Genomic DNA, 22661 nt, shown 5'->3' with positions numbered 1-22661 from the left:
AATTGAATATAATATTCATAGGAATGTTTTATTTGATTGTAATCACTTTAAAAGAGGAATTATTGCATTTTTGTATGTTAGCCATTTTTATCTACAGATAAATCTGTGGAGGTTTCTCCCTCGTGGTTGGAAAGGGAGGGTGAAACGAGTGGGTTGCAATCTGCAATTACACCGCTAGATGTTACTAAATCCTACACACTGGACGATTAATGGGAACATGGAGGCGACATTGCACAGAGAGCAGCATGAGTAATGGCCTCTGGGCCTCTGACAGGTTAATGCAGCCAGGGTAAGGGCCTCTTGTGGCTGGGTGAATAATAACTCTTGTGTGTTAGGAGAAAAGTAACCTGATGAAATCTAAGTAAGTGTTGGTTTCATAATTGTTGCCACCTTAAACGTACCATCTGGAGTTACAGTAATGTTTTCATCCAGTGTTTCTGACCAAAACATATTGTGTTCATCTTTGAGATCAAATAGGGACACTGAATACATTTCCTTCCTCCTTGGTTTTACATTTTCTGTCAAATATTTTCAGATCACTGTTTACATCTATGTTATGCTAACAAGCACGCTTCTCTCTTGACTTTGCTGCTGCATTGCTACATTTCTTGGCACCACCTGTCAACAGAGGAGTAGCAGAGAACTTTGGCTGGATTTTATAATCACTTGTGTATATATGGGAAACAAATTAAACCGGGACCCACTCATCGAAACATCATAGCACCACTAATGGACAAAAACACCACAAGTTACCTTTAATTAAGTAGTTTTTTGTGGCAAAACCTGTCCAGACTTTATCCATACAGACAGCAGATGACAAAAAAGTGCTTTGGAAAGCACTGACAAACAACCTGTTCAGATCAAGTCTTGTTTGAATCTCTGTCATTATGTTAAAGCTTCAAAAAAGTTTGAATCCCATATTTTAATTTAACTTAATCACAGTCACGTTTAAAGATTTACAGAATATCAAAATAGTCCTTAAAAAAACAACCATGTGTATTTAATCTGCAATTGTATAATGTAAACTCCTCCTCACATCCTTAAAATCCCCAAATTCCTATAAACAATACTGAGGACATGAACTTGGTGTCCTCAGCGGTGGCTACGGGCCTGTGTAGGCTCACTCAGCGTTCCCCAGGGTAAAGCAAAAAAAAAACCAAAAACAAACAAATGGCGACTGACTTCCATGCTAGTTATGTGTTCCACCAGTTTCATGTCAATAGCCTTTACATTGATATGTTTCAGACCTGCTGTACACTCTGATAAGGGTTTTGTTGTTTATCTGAGGTTTTTGTTGAAATCTCGACTACAGGAGAAAGAGAGAAAAAGGAGCTCAACCACAAACAGTTCAGTTTGGGAGCCATGGCTCTTGTATCTTATTCATTAGAGCACTAACAAGCCTTTTAAAGAAAACTGTAGGACGTGGGCAAAAATCTCCCCCCTAACGTGAGTAAGTGCACTGTGCAACAATAAGCAGCTGAAATCTGCTTTAAGTGAAATGAAAGACGGGAGGTGGAGGGCTCAGGGAGGTGTGTACTGTTTGTTCTGTGATCCAGACCCATCAGTCACTGTGTTTCTGCAGTCTGGAGCACATTCCATGAATCCTGCTGGGTTTTGTTCCCCTTAACCTACAACAACGACACGGTTTGAGTCCTGCAGAGCTGAGTGAGGCAGGCTCGTTCAAACACAACAAAAACAAAGATTGTGATTTTACTCCAAAAACCTTTTTGCTTTAATTTTTATTATTATTATTATTCTGTATTTTATGGATCTAAAGTGAATTAGAGTAGAGATTTGATGTAGGATTTTGTAAGGTTGATTGAAAACATTCAATAATATTTGCTTATACAGTTGATATTTTCTACTAATACATAACACTGTTTCGCCCTAGGCAGGGCTACCATGTGTGTTCACACATACAGTTTATTATTTGGATAGTTTGACTTCTCATCCTACATCTTTAGGATGCCAGATAACTAGTGTAGGTCATAATTATCATATTCATACAATAATTTAGCATCAATCATTTCCCAAATCCCTAAACATGGCATTATTTTGTATTGATTTGAATGCACAATAGTTTGGCCTGAAATACAATAATTGTTGTCCGACCACATTGGAAATCAAATCACACAAAGGAAATATAACATTAGAAGGGCGTGTTGGTTTCATTTGTAGTTAGAGCCTACATCAAAGTGAAATATAGTTTAAATGCCATTACAAGAACGGTTATGCAACTTTCACTTTTCAACCAAATGTGGTGGGTTTTAACGTAGAAGCTGAGCCTTTTTTTTCTATCTGCAAGTAGCTAAATTAACGATTATATAAGAGATAAGTTGTGGGAAGATTCATAGGATCTGATGATAGAGTTAATTAGTTTAATGTCAGCACAATATATTGATAGCGTCTTTTCCCGCAGGTTTTTTCTGAATGGCAGCGGAAAAGGAAATGCACGTAATTTTGTTGATAGGAGGAGAACACCAAACAGTTCCCTGTAAGTGCAGCATTGCAGATGTGGTTCGGTTTAGAGGCGAAGGACTGACTCAGATGAGGAGGTGCAGATGGGATGGTTCTCCTCCTGTAATTTGCTCTCTGGAAATAAGTAGAGCCATTTCCTCTGGATCGGGTAGGGGGGGTATTAAGGATAATGGGACACCCTGGGACCGACTGTCTCTTAAACTGGGCCAAACTGTGTGGCTCGTGACCTAATTATGAGTGTGTGCTGTCATTAACCTCAGAGTTCAAAATAAATTCAAAATGATGCTGATTCATATTCAGCTAGAACTGAGATACACGGCTTTCTCTTGGTCTTTTTTGTCCCTTTTCTAAATCTTCTCTACTTTTATTCATCATCTATTCATATTTTCCTTCTTTACCTCCTGGTGGTGGGAAGTTTTCTTTTTTGTGATCATGTACTGTCCTGTAGCAGTGGATAGTAGCAATGTTATGTTGCTATGTTGTGTGTGACCCCAGGAAGAATAGCTGAAACAGCCCAATCACACCAGCATTTAAAATGGCAAAATTCCAACGAGTATGAACTAAATCCTCACAATTTTCTTCTACTTTCGGTTCAACTTTGGTGAACATTGACATTAATGAAAAAACTGTTCGTCTTTGGAATGAAGAGCCAGAGAGTCCAAAAGACTATTGCATCTTAGCTGTATATAAACTGAGTATAAACTGCTCCATGTGGTTATTGTCCCTTTAGTGACTGTGATACTATTTGCTTGTTAGCTTTATTAAATAAATGTTGTGCACTCCTGAGAACAGTGGGGAGAAAATGGTCCACTACAGAGAAATAAGAAAGCAGAGAGCTATTGTGACTGACTAGGACACCAGCAACAGCAGTTCACAAACTACGCAAGTAATCTTGCAAGTGTGACTGGGGTTTTATTCTTGTGTGCCTCTTGTTCTTCCTCCACTTTAAAAAATGTGTTCTTTTTTCTCCTCCCTTCTCTTTACTTTCATTTTCTTTTCTTCATCTTCTCCTGAAACACGATACAAGATTTTCTTATTTATTTCCATACGCTGTGATACCATATCATACCATTAATTCTTTACATGTTTATTGAGTGTTCAACAAAAAAACAACCTGCACTTGCTCATTTGTTCCAGGTCTCTGAAAAGTTCCCCGACGTGAAGAAGAAGGGAAAGGTTCCTCATGCTCAGGATTTAGTAAAGGAGACGAGTTTTCCGACCAACACCTCCAACATGTGGAACCGGCCTCGCTGTGGTGTACCGGACTACACCGTCCAGAAGAAGGTGCATTATCGGGGAAGACACCGCCAGAGACGCTTCGTCCTGTACGGAGGACGTTTGGAGAAGACAGACCTCACCTACAGGTATAGATCTGCAGAGAGCATACCCAGTACGCACGTCTTTATGCGATTTGAAATAAAGTTTTTTATATCTTTGTAATATTTCCTCCAGCTTGCTTTTTTAAGAATTTCTGCCTGTAATTCAATTTAAAAGACTTAATTCGTCCTGTAGCAGGCATTTTGAGGTAACAACCAAACGCATAAAAATACAAAATCCAGTCAGCACGGATGAGAAGTCCTAAAAGTGTCATTGTCCATGACAACGAGTGAACTTAATTGACCATAAAACTGTGTGATTTGGTTGAAATGCTCCAACAAACGAGTAAGTGAGCGTGGCCTGCAACTGTACTGTTCTGGTTCACTCTCACTGCTCTCAGTGCAGCAGGCAGCTCAAAAAACTAACTGTACACCGCCTGCTCAGCACCAGCCATCAGACAGACACAGGTAGAGACTGTGTGAACGCAGGGGAGCATTTAGAAGAGCCAGATACTTTCCTCAAGAGTTGGAAGAGACCAAAAACAATGCTAAAAGAATACTGGACTGGGACTACTTTGTCAGGTAGACGCAAACACAAAACCACACACAACAAACCACACAATGGTGACACTAGTTCAGGGGGATCTGTGAGATTTTAAACACACTGAATGAGGAACTGAAGGAAAAATACCTATTATAGTACCTACAAAATTAAGTCTTGAAATTATATTCTGAAAAACGGGTGCTGGCTTTCTTTCATCTAAGGTCTTGGCACCATCAAGTGTCTGGCAGTCCTCTGCTGGCTGCTGCCTCTTTGTCTGTGTCTCCTGGGGTCCCTTTCATTGTAGTCATTCTTTAACACAACACTACATTAAGACATAGAGAAAGAAGGGGAGGCAGAGTTATTTTAATAGCAGCACCGGCCACAGACTAATAAGATTCTGCTGGATTGGACCAATAAAGGGCTCACAGTGACACCTGACAAAGTGATGTGGTTAACCAGGACCATAGCAACAACCCGCAAAGTCAAACTATACTTCTGCATGACCTAACAGGGCCACCATCCCTACTTAATGATGAGTGTAGAAAGAGTGGAGCCAAGCTAATGAGCCCCTGTGTTTACTTTTTATTTAGAATCAGCCAGCATTTTGAGCTTGTGAAGCAAGTTCTGGCACGACACGTGAAGTCATGCTGGGTCAGCTGGGAGCAGAGTTGTTTTAACTGCTTTAACGGTTGTTAACGAAACTGAAAAGAAGCTCTCAGGTGGCTGCAGAACGTTAATGGGTTGAGCTTGTTATGGTGCAGTCGCAGGAGGTGAGGCCAGCTGAAAAAAACATTTTATCAATTTTTTATTTGCATTTAAGACTTCATTCTTCATATTTTAATATATAATATATAAATGCACTTTGTTGAACTTGCATATGTACGATTACATTTGTAGATAGATGTGATGTGTGAGGTGTTTTTAAAGGGTTTTCAGCAGGAACCAATGGGCTTGGAGCTAGGGAAGTCAGAAAGTATCGAGACACAAATATAGAATAACGCCCGCGTTATCCTTTGATAAAACCTAGGTGTAATTACATATTTCAAGCTCAGCAATGTGGGTTTGATGAGTCACTATGAGAAAAATATTTCCTTATCTGAATCAAGGATTCAAGGACGGAGAGTGTCGTATGCTGTACAGATTGTAAAGCCCCATAAGGCAAATTTGATATTGCTCTATATCAATAAAACTGACTTGACTTAATCTATAGGGCATTTGTGCAAACTTGATAAGGATTTCAACCTACTGTACATGAACTTTGCACTAAGGAAAGTCTCTTTGTGCAAACCACAATCTGCACAAGTATTTGGACCTTTGCAGTAGACTTATTGTGCAATGTGTTTGCCCAAGCAAACTTTAAATGTATGATCAAATAGAAATGATTTTCTGCCAGTTCTTTAATGTGTGGCTACGGCGGTCTGCACACCTGGGTTTAAATGAACATTGTTCAGAAAATATAACGATGTAGCTCTACCTGTTGTCCTGCAGTATATACTTAATGTAAACAAAAGAGACAGTGGTTGAGATGAATGCCAGCGGTATTTTTATTGCTTGTGTTTCTCTAAATCAAGACCACATTTCCCATAAACCCTGCTGCTTCCTGTACCTCTTGACCCTTGTTGCATGAAGAAAGACACAAGCTGAAATACAGCCAGTATGAATTCTTGCAGGTAAACTTACATGCTCGGGGCTGACAGTCCTTCCTGTTTTCAGCCATAAAATGATGCAGCCAATTTTTCTGGAAATCCAAACCAGTAAATACAGAGAACACTAGAGGCTAACAGCCTTCTTAGAGATGGTTTTATTTGTCTGCAGTAGCTGTAATTGTATATCTACCAAATCTACTTAATTGATGCTGATAATGACTACTTTAATTTTGTTCCTTTACACCAGTAAACCCTGTATATGCAGACCCCAGGAAGCTGATTGAACAGTTAGAGAATAAAGGAATAGTTTGACATTTTGGTAAATGCTCTTAATTTGCTTTGAAAATCGACATCAATCTCATGTCTGTGTGTTGAGTATACAGAGCTGAAGTCAGGTTGTTCAGCCTAGCTTAGCATAGAGACTGGAAACATGGGAAACAGCCTCGCTCAGTCTATAAAATCAACTTGAAATCTCACTAATTAACATGTCATATCTTGCTTGTTTAATCTGCACCCAAGAAGAAATGTAAAAACCACATTTTGTAGTTTTAGGGGCAGTAACTTGTTACATCTATTGCTTTTTGAGCTGTCAGGTTTCCAGGTTTGGTAGTATTGTGCCAAAAGCAAAACCTGTGCAGTGGCTATTGGCACATTGCACAGAATACAGGATAGACACGTCCTGACAGCTCGTACCAACACACATGAAAGTGATTTCAAACTTCTTATCTCACTCACAGAATGCATATGAGCATATTCCTTTAACTCTTCACGGCTCACACCGGTGTAACAGTCTACATAGGTGTTAAAGGATGATTGTGTATTAGCAGCATCTAGCAGTGAAGTTGCAGATTACAATCAAATGAATAACTGCTCACCTACCAAGTGTGTAGGAGAAACTACGGTGGTCCTATCTAGAGCCACTGTTTAGTTTGTCTGTTCTGGGCTACTGTAGAAACATGACAGTCCAACGTGTCAAACTTTGCCGAAGAAGACCCGCTTCATTTGCCGTTTTACAGTTGGTTATGTGCCCAACTGATTACAGTATGTTGATCACTCAAGTTGGTTGTTGATTTATTCCAAACTGAAATATAAGGATTTACTCTCATTTTAATGCAGCAGCAACTGTCTGATTTGAGTAAAAAAGTGGAAAATTTATCTGATACTCTTTATCACTTATGAAGTGTTCTGTGTCCGGTTGGAAAGATAAGGAGGATTCTCTTCTTTTTCCCACTTATCATACTGGGTGGTTTTATCAAAAAGGAAAGGGAGGAGACCATAATGCAGTGTTTTGTAAGCGAGCCTGAGGGCGTCAGTAACAACACACCTCCCCGCCGATGAGACGGCTGTAGATATCAGATTAGAGGGAGGCATGCAAGGCCGGTGGTCCCTCTCTGCTACTATACATCCTGTATGTGTGTGTTTGACACCTGCATTGGTCTCCTGCAGGATCGTCAGGTTTCCCAGGCAGATGGGGGAAGAAAAGGTTCGACGTGTCTTTCGGGAAGCGCTGAAAATCTGGAGTGATGTCACCCCGCTCACCTTCACCGAGATCCACAGTGGAAGGGCCGACATCCACATCGAGTTCACAAGGTGGGAGGACTGGGACATGGGGGGGAAAAAAACATCTTTAAAACATGATTAAAAAGAAAAAGCACACTGAACACATGCAGATATTACTGCAAAAGGAATTCATGTATGTTGTGGCAAAAGAATACCAATACATCTACATCTACATGCTGGCATTATCACTGTGAGCATGTTAGTTTGTTAAGATAGGAGCATTTAGCTAAAACCGCTGATGTGTTCAAGGACTCATTGTTGTAAAATTTAAAACAAGATTCAGGAGGAACACACACCTGCAGAGTATGAAGTTTCAGAACACTGGAGCCCATTGTTTTCTGTTGAAGCCCACAGCTTGGTGGTATCCTGATGTACACAAATACAGGAAAGCAGCAGATTTATCACATTTGCTCCTCAGATCTGCGACTGTACTCGGTCTTCTTCCGGCGTGTGTTGCAACTAGTCAACAGCCATGCTAGTGGCTCCGCATACTACTCTTTCTCCTACCCTTCAGCTACTTTGAGCTAAATGCTAACATGTTGGTGTTAAGCAGGTATAATGTTAAGCAGAACCAATGGTACATGGTTCACTCTTGATAAAAATGACAAGATAGAGAGATCAATGTGATGTCTTCAACAGAACTTAAAGATATTTACAAATTTGCATTTTTGCTTGAAAAATGACTAAAACGATACATTAAAGTAGTGACAGGGTCAAACAGGTTCATGAGTTTAGGCCGACAGAATCAGACCAGTTTTTAAGTAAAATTTTATTTTATTACAAAGAGCTTCAAAGAGCCACAACGACGGAAACAAGAGATAGTAGAGAAAGAAAGGAGGAGCAGATTATTATCTAGATATAAAACTAGAGTTTTATGTGGAATCTGTGTCATCTTTGAAATGACGCATTCTCTTTTATGTTGCTTTGTTTGTTATTCTGGCAGCAATTTCTTGTTTTTCCCCTTCTGAATCATGGGTTAGATTCAGACTTTATTGTCTGTGATGCCACAGCAGTCTTTGCTTGCACTGCTGCACAAACCTGGGAAAATTGTTTCAATTTGACAAAAATAGGGATTCACGTATCTCATAACAGTAATTTTACACTGACTAACAGCTAACAGCACATGCAGATGTCATTATCACATAATAATAATTCCAAATTGATTCTGTATTGTTAATTGGAAATATTGTAAGTACATGGGAAATGATTAATAATTAATTACGTTTTTGTTGTTTAACTGTACAATTTATTCATGTATTCAGTTATACTTTTGACTCTTACGACCTTTTCACTGCAGTTTGTCGATTTGACAGCTTTTCATTGAACGGGTGCCAACTTGGGTTCTGGTACGTTGTGATGGGTTAGTTCTCAACTGGCAGACTATTTGATACTTGTTGACATTGTTTTAAAGCTGTTTAGAAAAGTTGGATTTATAAAGTGCATCTTGCTTCAAGCCTTCACAGTGGCTTTCATTTGATTTACGGACCTGTAGGTACTGGCATGATGACAACCTTCCCTTCGACGGCCCGGGTGGGATTCTGGCTCACGCCTTCTTCCCCAAAACACACCGACAGGGCGACATTCACTTTGACGACGATGAGTCATGGACCCTCGGAAACCACATGGGTGAGTGTTTGGCTGAGAAGGAAGACAAAGAAAACAATTTTTAGTGAACAGTTTGTTTGATTTTTAGTTCAAATACCATTTCAATCTTTCTTACTTTATTTTTGCTTTTAGTAGAACAAAAAACTAGAATGTTGCCCCAGTTTTAGCATCCCTCATTGGCTTCCAAATGATTTCAGAATACAGTTCAAAATTCTATTAATCACTTAGGGTAGGGGTAAATGGATTAAAAGGTCCATATCACTATTTTCTTTTAAACATCAACAAAAAAAAAACACACCTTTTAAACAATTCTTATTATTTATTAATATTATTGTTACACACACATGCAAAAAAACACTCCAAAGTAAGCCTCAGATAGGCCTGAAATTCAAAGTCCCCCTCCACTCAAAAATGTTTTTCCTTAAGCCCATTTACATAGTAAAAATAATAATAATAATGCATAATAATACAGAATAAAATACAATATTAGTAAAGGCTTGTGAAAACAGTGCAGATGTGGCCATGGTTAGCCACATTCATAAGGGCCAGAAAGGACTATCATTCTAGGAAGCCTCATAATTCTTCCTTATTCTACTGTATCCATATTCACATGCAGTAACCATTTTGCCATTTTTAAAAATGGACCAACACACAGTCTCAATAACTGTTGCAGACTGCTTGCTAAAAATCTAATTTTAGAAGATGTTTGTCATGAGCTTTAAGTTTGGTTGGTATATTACTTAAATTGTATTGAACCATATATTGTTTCTTGGATGCAAAAATGATCTCACTGCTTGAGTTCACCATCAGCTCAGGTATGAAAAGTCAAATACATCCAATACAATCTGTAACACCGGGCTTTATCAGGGCAACACAGGGGCTGAGAGCAGACGTGAGTCAGCAGTGAGAGGAAGCAGTGAGGTACTTTTTTATGACTCTTTGTTGACACTGTGTCATCTCGGGTAGCAAAATCCCCACCGTCTGCCACTGCAAGCTGGTCAAAACAAACGCCCAAAACTATTTTCAGACACCATTTGACCCAAGTGTGGTTTTGCATCCTCTTAAGGCTTGTATACAACCCCTGCAGGCACAGACCTTCTCCAGGTTGCTGTCCATGAGTTCGGGCACGTTCTGGGCCTGCAGCACTCCCGTGAGGCAGGAGCCATCATGTCCGCATACTACTCCTTCTCCTACCCGCTGAAGCTGAGTGAGGATGACAAGCAAGGCATCCAGTACCTGTACGGAGCTCACCCACCAGTCCTGCCCTCACCGCCACCCCCACCCCCGCCTCCAGTTCCATCTAACCCAGAGACCAATGAGATCGTCACTAATGTGAGTGGAGCCGATAAAACATTCAAAGAAGCAATCATGTGGCGACTGTACAGGTTGAAAAGATTTTGACAGTTTGAATAAAATATGGCAAACAAGCTCAAAATAATTGGCTCAAAACATTCTTAATAAATGTTGCCTTACAAATCCTAAAAATGTACCAAAGTGTATCTGCAGGGTGTCGTGATGCATATATGCTTTGGTCCAGACTGAAATCTCATTCAATCATTGATGGTTCCCATAGGATGAAACACAGATAATCTCTAAGCAAGCGTTTTATCTATTGTCTTTTTATTTTTAGAGTGAAATGTCTTAGCCTTTTTTTTAAAATGGCCCAGTAATTTCCCCAAGCAGCTGGTTGCTGTAGTTTTCAACAAACGTTACTCAGAGAGGAGGAAATGTTGTTTGGGACTATTTTCAGCGGTGGATTTATCCACGTTTGGTCCTCTAGTGAGTATTTGGGATTATTAATAGTGTATGTGTGATTGAGTAAAAATAAAGTACAGTGTGTGTTCATGGTAATGAAGGAACATGTCACCCAGTGCAACAGTGTGGCTCACTGATGTGTTTGTAACAGTTTTTGGACAACAATGGAGCTCTAAGGCACAGAGGACTGAGACATCCACAGGGAATCAATTCAGTTTTATGGGATTTGTTGAAAAGAAGAAAACTATAGAATACTACCAGCCTATCCTTTAAGAGGCAGCAGTGGTTTCTGTGGTTATAACACAATTAAAAAGAGTGGATATCTTTGAAACTACACCACATCATACAAGAGTGTATTTCTGACCTAATCCATAGATGATAAACGAGGGTTAAAGACAGAACTCATCTTGTAGTCCCATAAGAGTTTCTCTCAGGCGAGCAAAGGGAAAAGGTTCCATTTAAGATTATTTTCTCGTGTAAACTTGTAACTGAGAGGTTTTTCACTGGAGCACGAAAACCTTCTCCTTTATTTTGGGATCCTTTCAGACAATAAAACGGCTTCTTAACACTTCATCCCACTGCAATAAAAATGGCTCTTTAGTGAGAAACTTAATGTTTATTACAGCGTGTGGAAATGAACAAGTGATCCGTCTTATTTCCAGCCCGACGCCTGCCAGACGGACTTTGAAGCTGTGTCTATGATCCGAGGGGAGCTGTTCTTCTTTAAGTCGGGCTATGTTTGGCGAATCAGGGACGGGCATCTGGAGAGCGGTTACCCAGCGCTGGCGTCCCGTCACTGGAGGGGGATTCCCGACAGCATCGATGCCGCCTTTGAAGACAAGTCAGGGAATATTTGGTTCTTTCAAGGTGGGCATCGATGTTTAAGCTGCTGTTATGTGGTTTATGGTTTCATGTGACTGCAGGATAATCAAGAATCACGCACTTTTAGGCAAGTTTAAACAGGTGTAAAACGTTAATTAACACACAGCTGTGAAATCACTGAAATCTTTCTGTGACTGTTTCCATTAGATGTGGTTACGGTAGGTATGTGCAATAGTGTGTGTTTCAACCAAGTGCTGAGACAATCAGTTTACTATTTCTTTTACCGCACATTGTCTTGATGTGGTGAACCTTAAGCATTATGATTTAAACTCTAGCTAATGCTCTTATCTCACTCAAAAATACCTCAGCAGGAAACACAGATGCTGTAGGGCTTAAACCTCTGACTTTTGGTTGGATGTTGTCTCCAATGAGCTACACTGCAGCCCCAACCGATCATTTAGAAATAGACAAAAGAGAAAAAGAAAGGGGATGGAAATTAAATGGTAACAATAAGGAAATTGTTTATTTTTTATTTGGTGACCAAACACCCCCTAGCAGCCATGTTGGATGTCTTTCAGTCTTGGGTGGTTGCAAACAGCTCTGTTTGTTTGGCGGACATCAAAACATAACTAAACAGACAATCATACTTTATGTACTGTCCCGACAGGGAACAGATAAACACTGACACATCTGACTGAGTTTGTATGTTACAGTTTATCAGTTGTTTCTTACTGTTAAAATCCATAAAATGTCACTTATTCAGGAGTCGTCAGTTTACTCAGTGATAATTTCCTTAAGGAAAACAGATGGGAATCACTCATTTATGTGACACAACAAGCATTTACAGCTAACTCACTCAGTTATATAATGATATATCTAAGCAGTGAGAGTCTCAGCTGTATAAAATACTGTAACTAATATAGACATGTCAAAGATTTAAGTCAGTGTGTAAAATAGGATCAGTTGCACTATGAAGCGTAAAACCTACCAACAAGAGTTGAATGGCGTCCATTGTTCACCATCTCTGTGAGCAGGTGAGAACTACTGGGTGTTCGATGCTGAGAGGAAGATCAGAGGGCCGGAGTCCATCAGGAGTTTGGGTCTGTCAGAGTCCGGGTTCCAGGCGGCTCTGCGCTGGGGCCACGACTCCAACTACAACACTTACTTCTTCAAGTCAGGCAGCTACTGGAGGTTCAGCCCCCGCGAGAACCGCGTTGAGTCCGCCTACCCGCGCAGCATGCAGGACTGGAGCGGCATCCCAGACGATGTAGACGCTGCTTTCAGGGACATCTACGGTATGACCCAAAAACTAAAAGTTAACAAGTGAACAAAGTGTTCCTATTTGGTTTTTAAAAGTTAGTATGTTAGTTACATTTTGATACTCCAAGACTGATATGCTCATGGATAGGAATTTGCAGGTTCTTAAATAATAACTTGTACCAGTGTACCAGTACTGTACTAAGGTCAGTGGTGGAAGAAGTATACCGATCTTGTTCTAAAGTAAAAGTAGCAATTATCACAATAAAGATACTCAATTACAAGTAAAAGGTCTGAATTCACAATCCCACTTGAGTAAAAGTGATTATTAGTACTGATGCATTAATTTGTAAGTATCATTTTACTGTTGTAGCTGCTTCAGGTGGAGCTAGTTTGAACTACTTTATATACAGTTAGCTGTTTAGTCCAGTGGTTCCCAACCTGGGGGTCACAAGATAAATCCGTGGGGTCATGACATAATTAACGGGAGAGAAAAGAAGAAAAAAAAAACATCTGGCTCAACAATTTGTATTCATTTTTTGGACTTTTCTCTAATCTTTGCAGTTTTTTGTGCAGTATTGGTTAATTTATTTAATTGGAACATTTTTGGGCCTCAAGACTGGTCCCAGCTGTAAAAAGATTGGAAACCACTGGTTTAATCAAAACAATGAATTATATTTCAAAACATTATGATATGTTTAATGTAAAATCTTAAAGTAACTAGTAATTATAACTGTCAAATAAATGCAAGTAAAGTACAAGTATCTTAAAATAATGTGCTTACTTTCCACCACTGACTAAGGTTACCTTATTGACAATCAAGGGGGAAAGATAACTTGTTCACTGGCCTGGTCAACTATCTGCTACTGATCAAAAGAGATTCCTAAACTTGTTTTTTCACAATAAATCTGTTTTCTACCTTTTAGGCTATGCTCACTTTATCCGAGGACGACAGTACTGGAAATTCGATCCGGTTGGCATGAACTCTTTGGAGGGCTACCCTCGCTACATCGGCATGGATTTTTTCGGCTGTAGAAATGTGTGAGTCTTTAACCTGCGGAGAATCTGATTAGGTTTTTTTTTTTCTTTTTTTTTTGACAATGAAGAGGAGAGAAAACAGATAAGTTTATGTTCAAACGGATGAGACGGTCTCCTTTAATTCTGTTTATACTTTACTCCATTTATTGATGATTGATATTGATATTGATACACCTTCTTCTCAGGAAAAAACAAGGTTTGTTTCCTCAGACTTGGCACCTCCTGTGCAGCTATACTCATATTTATTTTGCACATTTGTCATCATACAGCTGAGATCTGGGCCCTGTATTAATGATGTGTGATACTGATGTGAACTGCATTGTTCTTACTTCCTGTTTTTGAGCCTGAAATCTAGATTTTTGACTGATTTTGGTTCCCAGACGGAACCAGTACAGACAGACTCCTTGTAGTGGATGTTTTCCATTTTTTAATGGATGGACTTGCTGATCCTCAAGTGTTCGAAGAGTGACATCAAACTTATAGCTGCGGAAGGTAGATTTGTTTGTTAGCTGCTGTCGATGGCGGTGAACCTTTAATACTGTAACTTTAAACCTAGAAATCATTCAACATGTCCGTAAACAACATTTTTAGCTACACTTTGTTCTTTTGAGAATGTGATCACACATGCAGTTGATTTTCCTGCTGACCTGACTCACACTGACCATGAATCATAACAAGTCACATTGTTTTCAGTTGGCTTATAGTCTTATAACCTGCATAAAGATTATTTGTGACACAGTTGTAACTTTGATAGAGCATTATGGACTTGTGTGTGTGTGTTTGTGCTCTTTATCAGCTGAATGTCTCCTGCTCAGCCTTTTAAAGAGGTTTTGGGGGTTTCGTGTCGGCAAATAAATCTCTCAGGCAGCACTCACTCCTGCGCTGTGTAGTGTCACCAGTAATCAAATTTCCATCCTTATGTAGCAAATTTTAAAAATCAGTAAAAGAAAATGCTAATTTTAAGGCACGATTCCATCCACTACTGTTGTGCGAATATTCAGATTTGGTTGCGTTGAGCTAAACAGATTCACCAATTCTCCAGTCAGGTGCCATTATAGCATTGCATAAGAAGAAGGAAGAATAGATAACCATGTGGAAAATATGATGGAAATATTGCATTTATGTTTATTTCATGTATTAATTTGAGCAACGTTACAGTCTCTCATCAACGCTCCACACAGATCTGATGTTTTCAGCTGTCACTATTTCTCATCTTCATGCTTCATGTACGTCATGATTTATTCACAAAGTCTCTTTCCATTGCACTTTTAGCTTTTATTGACATTTTTGCCTGAGAGACTCAATTCAGGACAAGAAAATCCCCGCTGTCCTTTCAAGTAGGTCGACATTCATCCAGTTTCTTCTAAGCTTGCCAATGTTTAAGAGAAAGTTTTGTATTTATTTTTCATATGTGGGCAAATTGAGCTAATATACACGTTTTCAGTGAGTAGGGATGCGATACTCTCTGTTGTTGTGATTTAGGCTAATTAAATTATATTTAAAATTATTAAATACTTCCTCATGTAGCCGTTAGATGTTATGTTACCTACGTTTCTTCCCTGACAAAACAAAAGAATGTCTGCATTTGAAGAAATTAGGAGTTCATATGGGAAGAAAATGTGATGATATAACACTGTATGTCATGATTTGATGTCACTCTTCCAACACAATGGTGTAAAGCTCTTAGTTGTTGGTTATCACTCATCAGTCTGTAGGCCTCTGTGGCAGTAAAAAGCTCCAGGGCGCCATCTAGAGTGCAACACTGTCACCCTGCAAGAGAAGAGTGATATTTCCTCAGAGAATGTCCACATATATTTTGATGAAGTCATTGCTTTTCTACATTGTAACATGGTGATCTATTCAGGTTGGTCAGTGTGACACATTCAGGGACAGCAGCTGCTACGTGGATCAGCGGTTCTCAACCTGGTTAGTTAGTTACTCCCAGAAACAAACTGATGACTTCACCCTATTTTTGCTTCTCAGGCTGTTTTGCTAAATTAGTAGACAAAGCAAGTGTTTCATAAGAATATATCACATATCTTATTAGCTGGATGGCAGTGGTGGAAAGTACATTTACTCAAGTACAATTTTGAAGTACTTGTACTTGAGTATTTACATTTTCTACTCCACTACATTTCAGAGACAAATATTTTTCTTTTATGTGAGTTTTACATTAAAAACATAAAATACAACACACTGTCCAAAATCCATGTATCCAGAACTACATACTGAATATATACAGTATATGCTACATACTAATCATCATAGTATAATGTTACTATGTTACTGTACAAAAAAACAACATACTTTACTGGACATTATACAATACGTGCAAGGTCAGAAGCCATCTTGAAACATCCAAATCATGAATGTTTTTTCTAATATTTGATGTCATTTTTTTTTGCTTTCTGGAGCTGTTTCACCACCAACCACAATGTTCTTTAATGTTATCCAGCTGTGAGGTGCTCATCCATTTCCTCTGTGAATTGCATTGCATTGAGAATAGTTTAGATCAACAGCACACTAAGACTTGACCATATCTAATATGCATCCTGTCTGGTCTGAGTATACTTGTGTCACTTTTCCAGTGTGAACACTCTACAGACCTGCTTAGCAGTAGTATGTATGGGTCTGGGACACAGTGTGAACTAGCCTGTTCCAATGTTTTTGGCTTGTGACTGCTTACAAAAATTAATGTGTGTCCCCCTGTCGTGTGTCAGATGTCTATGACTCGTTCCACCAAACAGACGTTTCACCTCTCAAGTGTTTGAGGCAGAAGGAGGCCAATTTATCTAACATTTCACAAAAAAGGTCTCATGTCCCCTTAGATTTATCCTATGACCTTTGGGACTGGCCGACCCATAAACTAGCAAACTGTATATAAAGTAGTTGAAACTAGCTCAACCTCAAGCAGCTACAACAGTAAAATGCTGCTTACACATTAATGCATCAGTATTAACAATTTAATATTTGTCATATATGATAATATATCTGTCACAGGGGACATTTTCCTCATAATACTTCTGTACTTTTACTTTAGGACTTTAGCTTGTAATGGAGTATTTTTACATTGTTGTACTGGTACCTTTACTTAAGTAAAGTATCTGACTACTTCTTTAACCACTGCTGGTTAGTGACAGGATCTCATGGACCCGAAAATAACTCATGTCAGGACCTTTTTGTGGGTCAGGATGCCCAGGTTGAGACCCACTGATCCAGCTAATGTGACATTTTATCTGCCGTGTCCCTGGTTGCAGCACTTGAAATGTGAAGGCTCAGTGCAAACTGTCATGTTCATCAGATGTTAGTTGTTCAGTGCAGGACACTGACGAGTCATTACAGTTTTCATCATTCAGACTTTGTTGTTTCTTTACAGTCTGTTGTTGTTTGAATCATTTCGCAACTCATTTCAAGTGTTAATCAGTGAATTCTGACTGCTTTGAAACTATTTATACACAAACAACTTAGCAAACGTTGTTGTACATATCTGTCTTTGATTATTATTTTTTTTACTCATATGTAGCCTGTACCCTGTACATTGAAATGTATGATCTGTGTATTGTTTCATTTCTAATAAAACCATAACCTTTTTACCAAACTCTCCTGCCTCTGGATTGATTCAAGTTAATTCACCACACAAACATAATGCAAGAAAAATGTCCAACTAGACATTTCATACTTATATTCATATTTAATCAAAAACATGTTTCTTTCGGGTTCTGAATAATTAAAATTAATAATAAATGTCAGTTGTCTTTCAATTGAAAACATGACATTTATTGCATATTAGACTGAAATTCTCAGTCACAATATTAGACAGCTTATTTTGTAATTTCTATTTTATTAATAAAAAAAATTCATTTCTGCATCTGTATGGAAACGGATTACTCTAATGTGTTAAAGGTCTACAGTGTATGTGGGATGGATGGTGTTAATTGGTGAGTAAATCTGATTGGCTGGTGCAGTTGGTGGGCGGGGCCTGTGCTGTTCATTCAGTGAGTAAATCATGGTTGACAGGGAGGCAGCAGCAGCAGCTATGGCTCACAGCTTCACTCAGGAGTATTTTCAGATCCCCGTGGTGACCCGAGCATACACGACCGCCTGCGTCCTCACCACCGCTGCAGTGGTAAGACTACAACAACTACAACAACTCAGTAACAATGAAGAGAACAACAGAGTTTAACTCTAACCTCCAAGCTCTGATCAGACAGGAAACAATTATTTAAGTAAAAAAACATTGATTTCTAGCTTTAAATACATGACACTAAACTGGTTCAAAGTGTTAACTCTGAGATGTATTAGATTTGAACTGTCCGTTAAAGTACCAAAAGGGTTTGAAGTATCAGTTTGAGTGCGCATTAAAAGTATCTGAAGTGCCAGTATAAGTGTAAAGTAGATGATATTTTAGTTGAAGGATTAATTATTGAGCAGAAGTTTCATCTAAAGTGAAATTACTGAAAACAGTTGAGCTGTTAGTTAAAAGGTCCAGTGTGTAACATTTAGGAGGATCTATTGGCAGAAATGGAATATAATGTAATCACCTGAAAATAATAATCATTAAGTTTTTGTGTTACCTTAGAATGAGCTGTTTATATCTACGGATGCTGCGGTACACCTTCCATGGAGTCTGCCATGTTGAAAAGCCATGTTTATATAGTAGCCAAGAAGGGACAAGCCAAAGACTGGCACCAGATAGGGGCGTTTGCATTTTTCAGCCACTGTACTCTGAGGAATAAAAATGAAAGCACATAGTTTCTGCTTTGCGCTTGGAAGGGGAGGGTGAAGCGAGGGAGTTGTGATCTGCACCACTAGATGTCACTAAAGCACACTCACGGGCCTACTTAAGTGTAAACACTGAGTGCAGTTGATGAAGGTAGTTGAACTGTCAGTGGAAGAGTTAAAATCAGTTGAGTTGAGTTAAAATGTTGTTTGACATATAACAAGTGAAAGCAGCTGTGTCAAGTTAAATGTAAGCAGCTTCATTTTGGTTAAAGTGTAAACTTTAAAAGTAGCTCAACTGTTACATAAGTGATGAAAAGCAGAAGTTAAAGGGAAAGTTCTTGAAACAGTTGAGCTGTTGTTTGTTAAAGTTGAATCTTAAGTGTTGTCTCTGAGTCCAGAACTCATTTAAAGTGTATGGGATGAAAGCAGTTGAACTGTCAGCTCAAGTAAAGCACTACAGATAGCTGTGGTGTCTGCACCTGCATTGACACCAGTTGAAGTGAGAGGTAAAAGGTGAACTCTAAGATAAAAGTGAAAGCAGTTGAAATGTCAGTAGATATGTAATGGGTGAAAACACTGGAAGTGGCGGTTAAAGTGTACACGAAGAAAGTAGTTGGACTGTCAATAAATATTATTGTTTATATTCTGCTTATAAAGGGAGGTTAAAGTTGTTTCACGAATGCAACAAATATATAATAATATAAAAAATATCCAAAAAATAATTACTTTCCAAGCATCTTTATGCCTAACATGCTGTTTATCTCAAGCTGTGTGTTTGTTTTGTTTTTTAGCAACTTGAGGTCATCACCCCGTTTCAGCTCTACTTTAACCCAGAACTCATCATCAGAAGATACCAGGTAACATCCATCAACTATTACATATAAAGCATAAGTATATGGTACGTTATTACATTTATACTCTCTTTTTTTCTGTCTTTCTCTCAGATATGGCGCCTGATAACCAGCTTCCTCTTCTTTGGTTCTCTTGGATTCAGTTTTGTGTTCAACATCATCTTTCTGTATCTTTTATCAGTGTTTCCTCAGGCCAGAACAGAATAATATTTCAGTTTATCCATAATAATAAACTTAACTAAATGAAGTTATCGATACTGTCGGATGCTGGAGGAAGGCTCTTTCCGTGGAAGGACGGCAGATTTTGTTTTCATGTTCCTGTTTGGAGGAATCGTGATGACTGTATCCTTTTAACAAAAGAACAACCTGTAAAAAGGTTTTACAGCACCGATGCTTAAACTAATGCTGCCATGACATCTTGAAGTACACTAATTTAAAGAGTCAGTTTACACAAATGAACTCACTTGATTTAGGAATGTAAAAATATATCATGAGGCAGTTCAATCGTGACACAAATATGTGAAGAAGAGGCTCAAAGACATTCATTTCACTGTTTTTTTTTTTTTTCAACAACCGGAGGCAATGGGGATAAAAGTATGTAAAGCCAGCTACTGTACTTGCGTCCTGTCTCTTTTTGATGATGCTCAGCAGTTTGGAGCCAGAAGCTCTTGTTCACATTCCAGGTTAATGATACAGTCCTGGGTATGTTTACCACAGACGTCCCTCTGGGCTGTTGTGAAACGGTCAGTGTGCAGGTTTATGGGTTTTTCTGGAGCTGTGTTATGTTTCATGGACAGTTTTAAATGCAGGTCTATGAGGCCTAATTCTGCTGTAATATCAGGATAGTAAAGTGTTAAATGTGTGATCAGTAACAGACAGTAACATGCCTAGCTGAAAGGAATGTTGTAGGTTCGCTTTAATTAAAAAAAATAACACCAGCTCTGACTAAATGTCAGCTGAGATAGAACTTTGGTCTAACACACAGACTTTTTAGGGAACTGCATCATGTCATCAAGTACTAAGAAATTATGTCCAGTACTGTAAATATTGGGGTTTTGTTAACTTTTCTGGAGGCAGAAATATGCCAAACAGTTTTTCTTACTATAAGGGACAACATATAGTACTTGTATGGAAGCCTATTTCTGCCAGAAAAATTTAAATAAAGATGAAAGTTTACAACCTATAAAATAAATAGTCAAAAGGGTGTCAAAATAATTATAGTTAGGCAATAAATATGTTTGACTTAATAAATTTGCCTCAAAGATAAAACTTCAAGTTAATATTCAATTCTTACTTCAAATTTGACTAAAGTCACAATTAGTCAATATTGAAGTTAAACTTTACAGGACAAGTGTGTAGGATTTAGTGCCATCTAGCAGTGTAGCTGAGCAGTGTTTGGTTTGTTCTTTCTGGACTAGTGTAGAAACATGGCAGTTCATCATAGCAGACATCAAGAAAGTCAAATTTGTGACTTTTTCAGTAAAATTATGTAATAAGTCAATATTTCTTAATTTTAATAAGCGAAACATTGTACTTAGTATCTCAAAATGTTGTAATAATTATTAACAAAACAAGTAACAATTCTGACTTACCAAGTCAAAATATAAGTCAAGTTTACTTATTTTCTAATGGTTATGGCTCATAAATACCTTGATTTACCATTTTTACTGTCATCACTCATAACTTCTAATCCATTTCATTTTCTTTTCCTGGCAGAAATAATCTTCCATACTGTGTGCTTCAAAAAGGTTTATCTGCCAGTTAATTTTGACCTTCTATAAAGCTAGCTAACACTCCAACAAATCAGATTTGACTCCAGCGATAAGGTTATTTTTGCAGACAGAGCTGGTTTTTCCGTTTCCATCTGAAACCGACATTCTCAGGTGTCATTTCACTGTCAGAGCAAACACGGAACAAAGAGATTAATAGTACTTAACCTGAAGGCCCACAGTTGTTTGGTCTGTTCGCCAACGTCTTCTTCCTGGGTCAGGCCTTCATCATCATGCTGGTGTACGTGTGGAGTAGAAGACATCCGCTCATACGCATGAACTTCTTTGGCCTCCTGAACTTCCAGGCCCCATTTCTCCCCTGGGTGCTCATGGGATTTTCGCTGCTGCTCGGAAACTCCATTGTGGTCGACCTCCTAGGTATAAAAATATTTCACGAACAACAATCTGATGTAACCAGTCCTTGTTTATTACTAGGATGAGCTCAGATGTATGGCTGCTATAACGTAGAGCTGCGCACAGTAGACTAGGGGAAGAAATAGAAAACATGCAACGGAAACTACTTGCAGGAGGCCAAAATAAAAATACATTCAAACTGTATCAGAAAACAAAAGAAATTCAAAACCTGCAACCTGCCTGCTTTTTATTGTTGGTACAGTTTGTCACTGTAGTTTTAAGTAAACAAACAGGAAATAGCGGATCTATGTGCAATTGACTCAAAATAAACTTCAGTGCGTGTTCATGGTAATGTAGCATGTCACTCGGTGAAACAATGTGGCTCATTGATGTGTTATTAATAGTTTTTGGCCAACAATAGAACTCTCAGGTTTGGGATATGTCAGTAGGATACATTCAGTGTTGGTCTGGGTCTGCACATAGGATTTGACGATGATATTTGTCTTTTAAGCATGAACCTAACATTATAGTGATATATATGCTGTTATTTGAAACAGACTAATGCACTGAAGCAATCTAACAAAGTCATTCAGCTGTCAGATGTAAGGCGAGTTCCTTCTCTTTTCAGGTATCAGTGTCGGTCACATGTACTACTTCCTCGAAGATGTGTTTCCAAACCAGCCGGGAGGAAGGAAGCTGCTGATGACACCAGAACTTCTGTGAGTGGAAATGTCTACCTTTGCAGTAATGTCAAACAAAAAACATAAATTAGACAAATAAAGAAACCTAAATCACATGACTTGGTTTCACAAAGGAGTTTTGTGGGCTCTGCTTACGCACACATTGCAAATGCGTGGGTCACAAGTTTTCCATTGTTTGGATTAGTGAAATGTGTCAAAATGCAAGAGGAAATAGTCTCATGTTGCAAAATAGCTTATTGTCTT

At 38.6% G+C, this 22661-nt stretch overlaps 2 protein-coding genes across 2 annotated transcripts in view; both read left to right on the top strand.

Annotated features, from left to right (window-relative positions):
* mmp11a (matrix metallopeptidase 11a) overlaps positions 1 to 14949 on the top strand; it is a 22214-nt gene extending 7265 nt beyond the window's left edge. The window contains exons 2-8 of the mRNA XM_035657654.1: positions 3616 to 3842; positions 7431 to 7574; positions 9037 to 9170; positions 10237 to 10481; positions 11567 to 11771; positions 12761 to 13021; positions 13910 to 14949. Of these exons, the coding sequence (XP_035513547.1) occupies positions 3616 to 3842; positions 7431 to 7574; positions 9037 to 9170; positions 10237 to 10481; positions 11567 to 11771; positions 12761 to 13021; positions 13910 to 14028 (1335 nt within the window). The 3' untranslated portion in view covers positions 14029 to 14949. The remainder of the gene's footprint in view (positions 1 to 3615; positions 3843 to 7430; positions 7575 to 9036; positions 9171 to 10236; positions 10482 to 11566; positions 11772 to 12760; positions 13022 to 13909) is intronic.
* Positions 14950 to 18025: 3076 nt separating this feature from the next.
* Positions 18026 to 22661, top strand: part of derl3 (derlin 3) — a 6935-nt gene continuing 2299 nt past the window's right edge. Inside the window, exons 1-6 of the mRNA XM_035659000.1 lie at positions 18026 to 18147; positions 19535 to 19600; positions 19688 to 19761; positions 19843 to 19936; positions 21546 to 21741; positions 22346 to 22436. Coding sequence (XP_035514893.1) covers positions 18028 to 18147; positions 19535 to 19600; positions 19688 to 19761; positions 19843 to 19936; positions 21546 to 21741; positions 22346 to 22436 — 641 coding nt within the window. The 5' untranslated portion in view covers positions 18026 to 18027. The remainder of the gene's footprint in view (positions 18148 to 19534; positions 19601 to 19687; positions 19762 to 19842; positions 19937 to 21545; positions 21742 to 22345; positions 22437 to 22661) is intronic.

The sequence above is a fragment of the Morone saxatilis genome, unplaced genomic scaffold (assembly GCF_004916995.1).
Source record: "Morone saxatilis isolate NCDOM2014 unplaced genomic scaffold, NCSU_SB_2.0 Contig16, whole genome shotgun sequence".
Lineage (NCBI taxonomy): Eukaryota > Metazoa > Chordata > Actinopteri > Moronidae > Morone > Morone saxatilis.
This window is presented reverse-complemented; position numbering and strand designations above follow the sequence as displayed.